This window comes from Tiliqua scincoides, chromosome 7, assembly GCF_035046505.1.
Source record: "Tiliqua scincoides isolate rTilSci1 chromosome 7, rTilSci1.hap2, whole genome shotgun sequence".
NCBI classification, from domain to species: Eukaryota; Metazoa; Chordata; class Lepidosauria; order Squamata; family Scincidae; genus Tiliqua; species Tiliqua scincoides.
Genome location: NC_089827.1, coordinates 45609442 through 45622140, shown reverse-complemented (window position 1 = coordinate 45622140; position 12699 = coordinate 45609442). Strand labels below are relative to the sequence as shown.

The 12699-nt window shown below is 45.4% G+C and overlaps 1 protein-coding gene across 1 annotated transcript in view; it reads left to right on the top strand.

Moving 5' to 3' along the window:
* The window catches only part of SLC13A4 (solute carrier family 13 member 4), a 60375-nt gene that overhangs the window by 13896 nt on the left and 33780 nt on the right, over nt 1-12699 (top strand). Inside the window, exons 3-6 of the mRNA XM_066634449.1 lie at nt 5568-5696; nt 8813-8949; nt 9268-9449; nt 11385-11439. Of these exons, the coding sequence (XP_066490546.1) occupies nt 5568-5696; nt 8813-8949; nt 9268-9449; nt 11385-11439 (503 nt within the window). The remainder of the gene's footprint in view (nt 1-5567; nt 5697-8812; nt 8950-9267; nt 9450-11384; nt 11440-12699) is intronic.

Sequence of the window (12699 nt, the reverse complement as noted above, 5' to 3'; positions counted from 1 at the left end):
ATTTTGAAGAAGCGCCAGGAGGTGACTGTGGTAGGGAGGTGGCGGAGGCAGTGGCAATAGTGGTGATGGCAATTAGCACCTTCTGCCCTACCCCCCCATCACCACTGCTTATGTTCTCCATTTTCCAATTTGTTTTGAAGAAGTGGCAGATGGAGGAAAGGAGGCAGCAATCCTCTTCCTGATCACTCTCCTTCCAGGAGAGCCGCTGGGAAGACGACTGCAGTGCCCCCACCTCCACCTCCAGTACCACAGTTTTCAGCAGCGGCACTGGAAGAAGAGGTAAGCTGCTCCCACCAGCCTTCTATCCATGATGTGCAGAAAGAGAATGGGGTAGCACCTGGATAGAGCAGCCAGGACAGGCAGCAGACTGGAGGGGAGGCAGGCATAGGGCAGCGACTGCCACACATATCCTTGTACGCGCAAGTGCTGTGATCTCATGTCCAGTGCATGTGAGTAGGTTGCAGGCAGAGCCTACTGCCTCCCAGCCACCACCCATGATGATACCATGCTGTGTATGAAGCACGCACTCTCATTGAATCAGTTTTGAATGACTGCCCGGGATGACTTCTTTGATTTGCTACGTTTATATCCTCCCTCCCTCTCTCTTCTGTCCCTCCCTCGCTCTCTCCCTTCGTGCCACACAAAATGTTATCCTCACAACAACCCTGTGGGTTAAGCTAAGATATGGTATGACTGGTCTTGGGTTTCGCAGTTAACTTCAAGGCTCAATGGAATTCGAACCTGGTTTTCCCCATCCTGATCTTACACTTGCTTGCTACTCTTTAGTAACAATGCTAAAGCACTGAATGAGCACCAAAGCAGATACCCACGTGTGCCTTGCACTAAGTGGTTCAAACTTTGAAGAAAGGATACCCCCCCCCCCAAAAAAAAAAAAAAAAAAAAAAGGAATTCCTCCTTCTCTTTAGGATCTCCCTCCTTCTTGGGTGCATTTCATGATCTGGAAGAGAAGTCCCATTTTCTTCTGCCTCTGTTTCCTCAACATGCATCTGTTTGTTTGCAGATGAAAGATGTGTAGATTAAGGTCCTCTTAAATCTCTTCTGAGTAGAAGTGCTTCTCTAGGATCTTAAGCCAGCAGATCAGATTTACCAACGTGAATCCCTTGTGAAGAATGGAAGGGCAGATAGTCATTTTAACATTCCATAACTACAGAAAACCCCTCCACTTGGCTGCTGTAAAAGCAAACCAAGGAAAATGGACAGAGATTAGCACAGCGTCTTTCTCAAGGGCAGGCTGGCTTTTAAGCACTTGAGTCGTAGATAGCCTAGTTACCTCATAGCCCACTTACTGGATCATTACATAGCTTACAAGAAGCTGATTAAATTTTCACCGAGCTTCATAAAGTGACTATTGTTGAATGATTTCCTCTGTAATTTCTTGCCGGCTGATTGTCATGATGTCCAAGTAGAGCCTCCATGTTCAGAGGCAGGATGCCACGAAATGCTGGGGAGCAAGTTTGCGGGGGGGGGGGGCCTTGCCTGTCTTTTTCCTTCTGTGAGTCTTCTGAGGAATGTGCTTGGATGTTGTGGAAAGCAAGTTGCTGGAATCCATAGACTTTTGGTCTGATCCAGCAGGGCTCTTCTTACATATGTTTACTCTAAGCCTTGTTTTGTGGTATTTTTGTTTGCAGGTGAAAGATGTGTAGAGGAAGTTCCCCTTAAATCGCTTCTGAAAATTCACTTTGGCCCAGTTTGTCATTGCTTGAATTTTTTTCCTTCCACTCCCTGCTAATGCACCCTGTAACCCATTCTTCTACTTTCACTCCATCATGGCAGGAGAGCAGGAGAAGGCAAACTGCCTTTGCTATCACTGATGTGTCACAGATGTGAAACAGGAAGCAGCGGAGGGAGCACTCGGCTGGGCAGCTCGTACAAGATGTACGGCCCTGATGCTGAGAGCGTCGTGTCTGGCCATCACAGGCTCCAGTAAGTCTCTGGAGGGCCAGAGGCTCATTAGAGACTGGGGTCTCCCCACAGGCCACATTGGGGGTGCCCGAGGGTCACAAGTGGTCCCTGGGCTGGGGTTTTGGCATGCCTGCCCTATGGAATATCTTCATCCCAGCCCTATTTGCATGCATAGCAACCAACTCATGTTAGATTAATGACCAAAGGCAGCTCGGCTTAACTACCCTGCATAAGAATTGAGATCTCCGGGTAGAGTAACACGTCAGGGAAGAGAAGAGGAAGGTGGACTAGAGCTAAAAACCAATCGCTTTCACTTCTTGTCTGTGAAAAATACGTGTCTCTTCAACTGTCAATTCAGTATTGTTTTACTGAACCAGCATTCTCCGCCCTTCAACTCCACATAGCCAACTGCTTTGGACACTTTTCCAAGTTTCAAGAGTTTGCTCGTGATGCAGGACAGTGCGGGGGGGTGCGTGAGTTGCTGTTTGGAAAATAAACACAGTGCCCCACTGGGCTCACAGGTCTAGCCATTCCCTTTGCCGTACTGCATCCAGGACAAATATCGAATCACGCAGTGATCCAATCATCTCTTGTAACAGAAAGTTCAAAAGATCAGACACAAATGTCTGTTCTGAATCATCTGTGCTTCCTGCTGTGTGATTTGGAGATTTTATTTATCAGGGGGAAGAATTCATTTGTAAGGGCACTTAAAAGATTCTGAACTATTATAATGTAAGAAACTGGAATGCTGCTGATAATAATTGTAACATGAAAGAGCCCCCACTATGGTGCTTCAGCCTAATGGGACTGTGCGTTTTAAGACTGCTTGAAAAAAGGGACCCAGATGTGATGCTTCCATTGTATTCTCAACTTTGAGGTTTTTGTCTAGTCAAAAAACATTCATTCCTTGTTACTCAGGCCACTCTCTCAGCTTCTTTCCTCTCTTGTCACTTCCACCTGTTCCCTGCTCAAGTATAAATTGTAAGATCTTTGGGGCAAGGACCTTTAATGCTTATGGCTGTAAACTGCCATGTATAATATGTGGTTCTTTTCAGCTATTTCCCCATCCTTCTGGCTTTAGCATGCTTATATATTTGGTGTTGCTTCCCAATTTTGCCTGAAAGTTCCTGCTCCAATGAAAAATAAGAGAAATTTGGAGGGAAAGAAAAAGAGTTCTGCTCGGTCTAGCGAAATTGCTTCAGGGCAAGGGGGAAGGAAAGCACCCAGGCAAACGCGGTCACTGAGTTTCTGTGAAAGCGACCTGTGGTGGTTCCTTCATGGGCAAAACATTTAAGGAATTTTGAGAGGAGCCAAAGGACAAGTGACATTTCTCAGAAGAACTCTGCAGATCCTTCATAAGGAGCGAAGGATGGTGTCAGATGACCAGATGTCATGCAGTAGTTGTTTGAAAGGTCACTGTGTTATGGGGGGGGGGTGCATCTACATGGGGAGGCAATTTTTATCCCTCTCTTCCTCCAAGGAGCTCAGGGTGGTCTACGTAGTTCCTCCTATCCTTATGTCCTCCCAACAATCCTGTGAGGTAGGCGAGGCTGAGAGATAGTGACTGGCCCAAAGTCATCCAGGAAGCTGAGTGGGGATTTGATCCTGGTTTTTCTAGGTCTGAGTCCAACTCTGAACCACTTCACTATGCTGGTTCTACAAATTCATAGGCCCTAGTCCTCTGCTTCCCTGGCAATCTATACGGTTCAGAAGGGGTATAGTACCAGGCTTAAGCTGCAATCCTATACACAGTTTCCACTGAATGCAGTGGGGCTGCCATCTGAGTAGGCATGCATAGGAATGCACTGTTAATTGCATGATTAGAGACTGCTCTGTCACAACCATCACATCGCAAGCTGTTAGGGGAGAGCACTATCGCTCAGTGATGGGGCGCATGGTTTGCATGTATAAAATCTCAAGTTCAGCCCTGACACTGAAGTATTTCATGCAAAAGGAATCTGCCTGGGGTATGAGAGAGCTATTGCCATTCAGAGTAGGCAACAATGAAAGGGATTGGCTGCTGGTCTAAGGCACCTTCATCTTCTCAGTGAGAACTCATTGCATCTTCTCTGGCTCTCGGTTGACTGAATCTGTCCTTGCAGTGTTCCCAACAAGACAACCAATGATCCCATGGTTTTGTTTTCTGTGGACACAGAGTGGAGCCTCCTAGAGCTTTAGGTGTCAGACATCTGCCCGTTCTGAGTGTTTCTCCTTATTCAGGAACTCGAGAAAAGGTCTCTGTTTCTTTCTGTAGTCACCATCTCCAACTGTGGAATAATGAATCCTGTGCTGGAGAGCTGACATTGTGAGAGTTACATAATGGCTAAATACCAAAACAGAGTTGCATGTGGGGGATTATACAATTCTAAGAGCTGCTGTGTGTATATATAAAGCTGCAGCCACCACAGCAACCCAGATGGCTCTTTCATTGGAACATGACATGCCAAATTCTTTGGCCTGTGAAGACCTGGATTCTTCCAAGCCGAAGTGCTGGAGGCCCAGAGCCCATCTCCCTTGGATCGTGGCATCGGACCCAAACCATTTTCCTAGAATGGGCTTCTTTTCTCCCCCCAGGCTGAATAACCTGGTCAGAACCCTAGCCAGCAGGAAATGAGAGGTCTACTGTCTCATTTTTCATAATGGAGAATACAGGCAGACCTCTGGTGCATTCTCTCATCTTGTAGGAAGAGGAGGACCTGTCAGACCACAAACAGCAACCTGATTGACAAAGGAAGGCATTTGAGGTCCTCAAGGCAGGGCTGGCACAAAAGTCAGCTCAGTCAGGAGTCAGCCAAGGGCCACCACAGAGTCCACCCTGGTCTGACCAATCCTTGAACCCTTCATTACCACTGGCACAAGTCAGTCAAAAGTCTCATATCACTAAGTTGCCGGTCACCCACCAGACACCCATGGCATTGTGGGCTCTCGAGGGGCTACTCCCATTGGTTAGCAGGGAAGGCAGGAGAAGTGGCCATGCAAGTCTCTTGAATGGGAGCTGTTCCCTTCTCCTGCTCTTTCCACCAGACAATGGACTTTTCCTCCAAAACTACTGTCAATGATTCACCCTCCCCCCATTCACTGATGAAGAGGGGAGGAGGAGCCACTCAGGGGCCCAAAGTGTCCTGGAGGACCCAATGTAGCACTTTGCCCCAGGGCTCCCAGCAACATTGCCACCAGGTATCACCCTTGGACCAGGACTTGGCTTGCAAACTGCAATCAAAATTGAAAATCAAAAACCTTCAGCATATGTGGTTGAGTGTATTTGTGAGAGATTGTGGGGAGTATTGCCATTACAGCTGCATGTGCACATTCACAAGTCATCATCCTGCACATAGGTACCACCTCAAGCATAAGAAAGATGGTATAGAAATTCGTTAAATAGAATAAAATAAATTAATAAGCCGAAGTATTGACCTATGGTCTCCAGCCACATACAGGACAACTTTGAAGATCATGTTGGGGCATTGGATCCACAAACAGACAGAAGTCTACATGGTGATCTAAGGAAGGAAGTCGCACAGTAATTGCTGTGAGAGGGGGGGATGATTTGGGCTGCTGAGTGGATAGCAGGGTAGCCCCCAAGGCAGATCTGATGCAGCTCAGAACATTCTAGTGTCATTTAACCTCTTGCTCTCTCCCTCTAGGAAGCCTCCTGTGCCTATGTGCTGATCGTGACAGCAGTGTATTGGGTTTCGGAAGCAGTACCCCTTGGCGCCGCAGCCCTTGTTCCTGCTTTCCTCTATCCATTATTTGGAGTCATGAAATCCAGTGAGGTCAGATCTATGTGTTCTAAATACCTTCGCTAGACATTAACTCCTTTTGAATTCAGTATGACTTAAAGTCAGTACAAGTGATCAGTTGTGATCAGTACAAGAGAGTTGTGTACTCTCTTAGGATTTGTTTTTAATTGAAAATGCACTCACCTAGAATGTACAGAACAGAATTTTAGGATATCTGAGCCAAGTCTTGCCCTGGTGTGTGTCAATCATCTTGTGGAGGTATTCAGGTCTATTCTGGAACACACAACCACATGAATTCCTTATCAAACATTAATTGAACCAAGGGGTGGTGGAAACTGATGTTCCCATTTTAGGGAACAAAGGGAACCTTCAGACCAATCCTAAGCATTTGTCACACCATGGAAGCACACGTTCTGGTGGCATAACACAGTTTCTGGCTGTTGGCCTGGCCACCAGCGGAAGAAGTGAGCAGCCAAATCTGCACAGCAAAGGACCAGGGATGTCTGCTGCCATGGGTAAAACTGTGCATGGGGGAGGGGGGAATGGAACGGGGCAGGGGTGGGTGGAACATTGAGGAGACAGGACAGGGAGGAGGGTGGATCAGGTCTGGGAGAGGGGCAGGTTCGGCAGAAGTAGGCATTCACAGAATCCTAACCCCCTCCCCAGGCCCAATCTGCCTTTGTGGATCCACTTGGTCTTCACCAGCTATTTAGCTTGTACAGGTCTGAGTAGGCTCACCAGGCCAGCTGAGGCCTTCCCTTAGGCAATGGAACAAATGTCCCCTTACCCAGAAGGCGCCTCTAGAGATCAAAACCTCCTTACAAGATTCAGCAGATGCCCCGTTGCCACTGCTGCATCACCACTCAGGGAGTTAAGATTGGGATGCCCATCAATTGCCTGGAAAAACAAACCACAAATGAAAACTTCCAAATAAAGTAAAAGAATTGTAAGCATTAAAACCATGAGATAAAAGTAATTTTTGTTTGGGTTCTTAGCTGGTTCATGTATTACCAACAGCCCTGCAGAATCTGCTGTAGGGTAGCTTTTCTCATGCTTCTCTCAATTACATATGATAAATCATGGATCATTTGGGCCGGTAGGCAAAAGATAATAATAATAATAATAATAATAATAATAATAATAATAATAATAATAATAATAATAATAATAATAATAATAATAACAGTATTTATATACCGCTATTCAACTAAAAGTTCACAAAGCGGTTTACAGAAAAAATCAAATAACTAAATGGCTCCCTGTCCCAAAAGGGCTCACAATCTAAAAAAATGCAAATGAATACCAGCAGACAGCCACTAGAACAGACAGTGCTGGGGTGAAGTGGGCCAGTTACTCTCCCCCTGCTAAAAAAAAAGGAGCACCCACTTAAAAAAGTGCCTCTTACCCAATTAGCAGGGGTACTAATGAAAAAAGATGGTCTCTCCTTCCACAATTTCTGGTGACACTGGAAAGAAATGCATCATGTGAGCAAGGCCAATGTTGGCATGGGAAACAACCACGCTTAAAGCTCCATCCGCATGACTTGCTTCCTGAACTTGGTACTGGTAAGAGCTGCCATGTTGCTGTAGCTCCCATGCTACTGCTGAGCCTTATGTCAGAGCATCTGTTCTTGCTCTGAAGCTCTCCCCAACAACTCAGAGTCACATCAGCATATTATGGTTCTGGAGGTTCAGGAATAAATAACTTTGGCACACTAGAAAGTCAGATGAAGGCTCTCTCCCCATGGAAGTGAGAGCAAATCTATTGCCTAATATTTGGATTCCTGTGCTTATGAGAACATTAGGCTTTGTGTCCACCACTCCAAAAAAAAAAAAAAAAAAGTATGAAAGGGATCAAGTAGCATAATAAAGGCTTTTGTGCTGCTAGTTTGGATGGATTCTTTTCTTTCCATTCAATAACACTTTTGTGAAAAACATTTGTTGCACAGGTTATGTGGAGAGAGAGAGAGAGAGAGAGGGAGGGAGGTTTATGAGCTAAGAGCTAGCAGACACAGTTCTAAAGAGCAACGGATGAGGGACATCTAAGGTGGCAATCTTATAACACACTTTTCTGGGAGTAAATCCCATTGAGTATAACAGGACTTCTAAGTAGACATGCATAGGATTGCACTGTCTGTGTCTTTGGCTGACCTCTCAGCTCTGACAGATGCACAAAAATGTCCTTGGGGAGCCATTTGGTAAACATGAACAAATGCTTATAATTTATTCATTTTAGGGCTTGGTCCCAACTGCAGGGAATAAATATATCTCCCCCACACTTGTGCACACTGGCTTGAGTTGTCTGGAGAAACAACTAGGTATAAGGGTGGTAAATACAATGAGCCCAGGGTGGCCAGATGCAATGGAGGACAGAATGCCTATCGCTTTAACCATTGTACAGGAGAGGTAATTTTGGCAGGAGCAGATTTTTAGACCCTGCCATGTTGAGCTGCCAACATTCCTTCTTCTATACAATGGTTAAAGATATATGTACTCTGTCCTGCATTGTATCTGGTCACCTTGAATGAGCTTAAGCTCTTTTGCTGAATGCCCCTTGATTCCCCCCCCATTGTTTGCTTAATTTTCACTTGTTTTTAGGTACTTTGAGGACCCCAGAGTAGCGCACTGTCTAAGCACCTTTTACAACTGTTGCTTCAAGTGAACTGTTGCTTCAGTCCTCAGAAAATGCTATACAAATGTTACATATTAGCATGTCTCAGGAAGTGGAACAGAAGATTTGTCAAGTTCCAGGAGAAAATGGAACAATAGTTACGATCTTATTTTCTCACGCTGGCCATGGAATGCTTTCTAACAGATCTTAATTGAAACAGTGACCCCTTTATTAATTGTGTTTTAGATCTCCGAGAACTCAAATTATTACTGACACTACTTGGCTTGTGGATCAGACTGAGGCTGCAATCCTAACCACACTTTCCTGAGAGTAAGCCCCATTGAACAAAATAGGACTTACTTCTGAGTAGACCTGTTTAGGATTGTACCCTGAGTGAAGAAAGGCAGCCATAAAATAAAATAAGTCAAAAACTAGAAGGACATTTTTCCTACGGGGAGATCTACCAATGTGCTCTGCTAGTTCCTTAATTCTCCATCTACCCCTAGATGTTGATCTCTCCCCACTTGCCCTTTCTGTAGGTGGCTGCAGAATACATCAAGAACACGACCTTGCTCCTCATGGGGGTCATTTGTGTGGCAGCCTCGGTTGAAAAATGGAACCTACACAAACGGATTGCCTTGCGAATGGTTATGATGGCTGGAGCAAAGCCAGGCATGTGAGTGAATTGACTGTTTTATGACATGGGGTGATGGAGAAACTCATTAAAAATGAAGGCACTTGTGACCATTCAACGCAGCAGGTGGCACTGATGCTTTAACAGCTTTAACTGATGCTTTAACAGCAAAAGTTCTGAAAATCTAAGCAGAGCCTAAACCATTCTTTCAATTTTAGCAGATGGTTTTAAACACACAGGGTGGATCCTGTTGCTTAATAACAACCAAGAAAAACCACATTGACAACCTGTCCAATTTTAGAATATGACAGATTGAAATGGTGCCCCCTACCAAATGGACTTTTCCTTTCTCTCCCCTAGGCTGCTCCTTTGCTTCATGTGCTGTACGACCATCTTGTCCATGTGGCTTTCCAACACATCCACCACAGCCATGGTGATGCCGATTGTCGAAGCAGTGCTACAAGAGTTAGTAAACGTTGAGGAGGACTGTGAGATGAATGGCTCCACGGGCAGCACCATCCTGGAAGACAGAGAGACAATAGGTACATGACGATAACAATTGCTCTCCCAAAACTTTTAGATGTTTATGATTATGAGTTGTTATGAAGTCAGAAGTTAAGGGTCCTCCATGTGTCTTTCTTCCCAGCATGAACAATATGCCCATCACTGGCTAATAGGCATGAAAATCTAAGTGGAACATTCATGTTCAGAGGTGACAATATATCTCTGAATACCCAATGCTGAGGGCAAAAATAGGGCTGGTCATCCATTTTATGCTTTGCTGATAAACTTCCAGAGGTTCCTGGGTGGCCATATTAGAAATAAAAGCTGGTTGAGCTGGACCTTAGCACGATCCTAGCAAGAAATTCTTATGTTCAGAAGGAATGGTCAGAGTAAGACAAGCCTTAGTGGAACATAATATTATGGAAGTTTTTACACACAGCCCAACTTCAAATATTTTGATCGTTCTGAAAAATGGAGCGGTGTGATCAGTGGATACTCTTGTAGTTCCAAATCAGTATTTCAGTCCTCTGTGACCTTTAATTTTTGGCAAGGTGCATGTATACTATATAGCAGAGGTGACCAATCTGTGGCTTATTGAGCCACATGCAGTTTTTTGACTGCATGTCAAAATAGGTTGACTGAGCTCCTTTTTGCATTGCAGTTAGAACAAAAAGTAAATAAAAAATTTCCAAGCTTTATAATTATTTGCCCCGAATAAACTGAGAGTCCACTGCATTAAAGTAGAAGTTTAGTATTCATGGTGAGTAAATATATAGGCAGCCCAAGCCTAACTTGTGCTGGAACAGGCAGGCCAGTGCGCCTGCGCTATATCCAGTGCAAATTTCAGGCTGTTTGTGGGTCGGCCCAAGGCAAGGGGAGGCTTTTTCCTTTACCCCAGGGAGAGCCCCAATAGCCCCAATGGGGCTACTCATATCTGCACCAACTAAAGATATGGTGCAAATCTCAGGAGTCTGGGATTGCTCTGGGCTGCCCGGGAATGGGGCTAGGATCCGGCATTAGTGCCAGATCCTGGCCCCGCCTCATGCTGCCCACCCAACCACCGAACCACTCACCCCCTGCCCTGAAATGCTTCCTCCCCACCTACTCCCCGCCTCCTTCCCAACCTCCCCATGCCCCCCCCCCCGACATCTGCACCAGCCAAGTTTGGCCGATGCAAACTCATTGTCCTCGGGGTCTGCATCGATGCAGGGAGACCAGCACACATTCACACGCTGGCTTCCGTCCTCATATGTCAGCGTGAAAGTGCTTTAGGGCACTTTCACAACGACGTTGGACCCTTGCACCAGCCTAAGGGTGCCTCTGGATTGCACTCTTAAGGATTTCAATACTTCTTAAATGTTGTGGCTCTCCAACATCTGAGGTTTATTGTGTGTAGTTTTTATGTTAAGCAAGTTTGGCCACCGCTTCTATATAGGATGAAAACGAAAACTGCAAGAAATTTTTAAAACTCCAATCTGGATTTGAAGCTCTCTCATGTAAACAGCTAATATTTGCCAAAATGCACTCGAGCATTTGGTTCACACCTTTCCCATTTTTGCAATATAGCGTATGGATGTCTTTGCACCTATGAAGCTGCTTTATTCTAAGTCAGATTGATCCACCTTGGACAGTTTGCAGGAGTCTGTTCTCAGTCCTACCGAGGAACACGAGGTGTTGGACCTGAGCCCTTTGCTGACCTCTACCATTGAACTACAGCCTCTTAGTGGGAATGAAGATGTAGGTTTCATGCCCCAGACCCAGGTTTTATGAAGTGTTCTATGAGACAGGAATTTCAGAACACTCTAAATGTCCATGATGCTTTGTTTTAGACGCATGTTACGATGCACTGCACCACAGAGAGTTTGTTGAGCTACACACTGCATGGTGTTTCCATATTGTCTGCAAAATTCTGAGATGGTTACATGAGAAATGTCCTTCCCCACTCCCCCAAACCTTATTTTCTTCTACTGCAGGTCTTGGTGAGAAACATGGGCAAACGTCACTGGAGGTCATTTTCATCAACGAGGAGTAAGAATGAAGCCTGTCCAGCTCTAATGGACATTTGAACCCTTACAGGTCACAATGCAATACATGTAAAGTCAGGAGCAGCAAATGATAGATTGCAAAAGCTTGTTTTAGATAGGCTTGAGGAAAGGGAGTCGTGGGATATGCAGCATGAAGTTGGGGTGGTTGGGATTTCGTTATTACAGTTGTGATTGGACCCATTCATGAGGTTGAAAGATGTGATTACCAAAGGGGGAGGGGTGCTCATCTCTGCCTGCCCATTTGCCTCTACTGTTCCTCCTCCTCCTCCTCCCACTCCCAGGCTTAGAAGAGGAAGAGGGGATGGAGCAGAAGATGAAGTTTGAAGGAGGCAAGAGTAATGTGCTGGAGTATCTCAGTGCTCTAGCTCAATACTCTGCTCTCCTCCACACTGTCTCTTCTGCTCCACCTCTTTCTTTTCTTATCCAAGGAGCAGGAGGACAAGAGACTGCTGCATTACCAGATAAGGGGGCAGCATTTGGCTCCCCACCTCAGACACTAGGATGTCTTGGGCCCAGGGCCAGCACAAAATTTCCTGACACCTGAGGTGGCCTGTCCAGTCCTATTCCCTTACTCAATAACGTGCCAGCCTCTTCTCTTCCCATTCACCAATGTTCTAGCTCTTCTTCTTCTTCTTCTTCTTCTTCTTCTTCTTCTTCTTCTTCTTCTTCTTCTTCTTCTTCTTCTTCTTCTTCTTCTTCTTCTTCTTCTTCTTCTTCTTCTTCTTCTTCTTCTTCTTCTTCTTCTTCTTCTTCTTCTTCTTCTTCTTCTTCTTCTTCTTCTTCTTCTTCTTCTTCTTCTTCTTCTTCTTCTTCTTCTTCTTCTTCTTCTTCTTCTTCTTCTTCTTCTTCTTCTTCTTCTTCTTCTTCTTCTTCTTCTTCTTCTTCTTTGTCCTGTCCTTTCCGCTTCCTCTTTGTCCTCTTCTTCCTTTTCCAATCCAGAAAGTCAAAGGAGAAGGAAGAACAGTTGTGGTAAATAAGCAGGCAAAGGTAGGGCTCCCCACCAATCTGACACTGGCATACCTGGGAGGGTCAGGAGGACAAATGCCCCAGGGTGCCACCTCTCAGGGGGTGCCGCTGCAATCTCCTCCCCTTCCCCCTTATCGGTTGGTTGGGAATAAAACCTCATACATGTGGTTTCTGAGAACTGGGGAAAGTCCTGAGATGTACAGAAGCTACACTACACATGATGATAACTTCTGTGTTTCTTCTACCCAGTAGCTGTTGTTGTTCTTGTATTAAACAA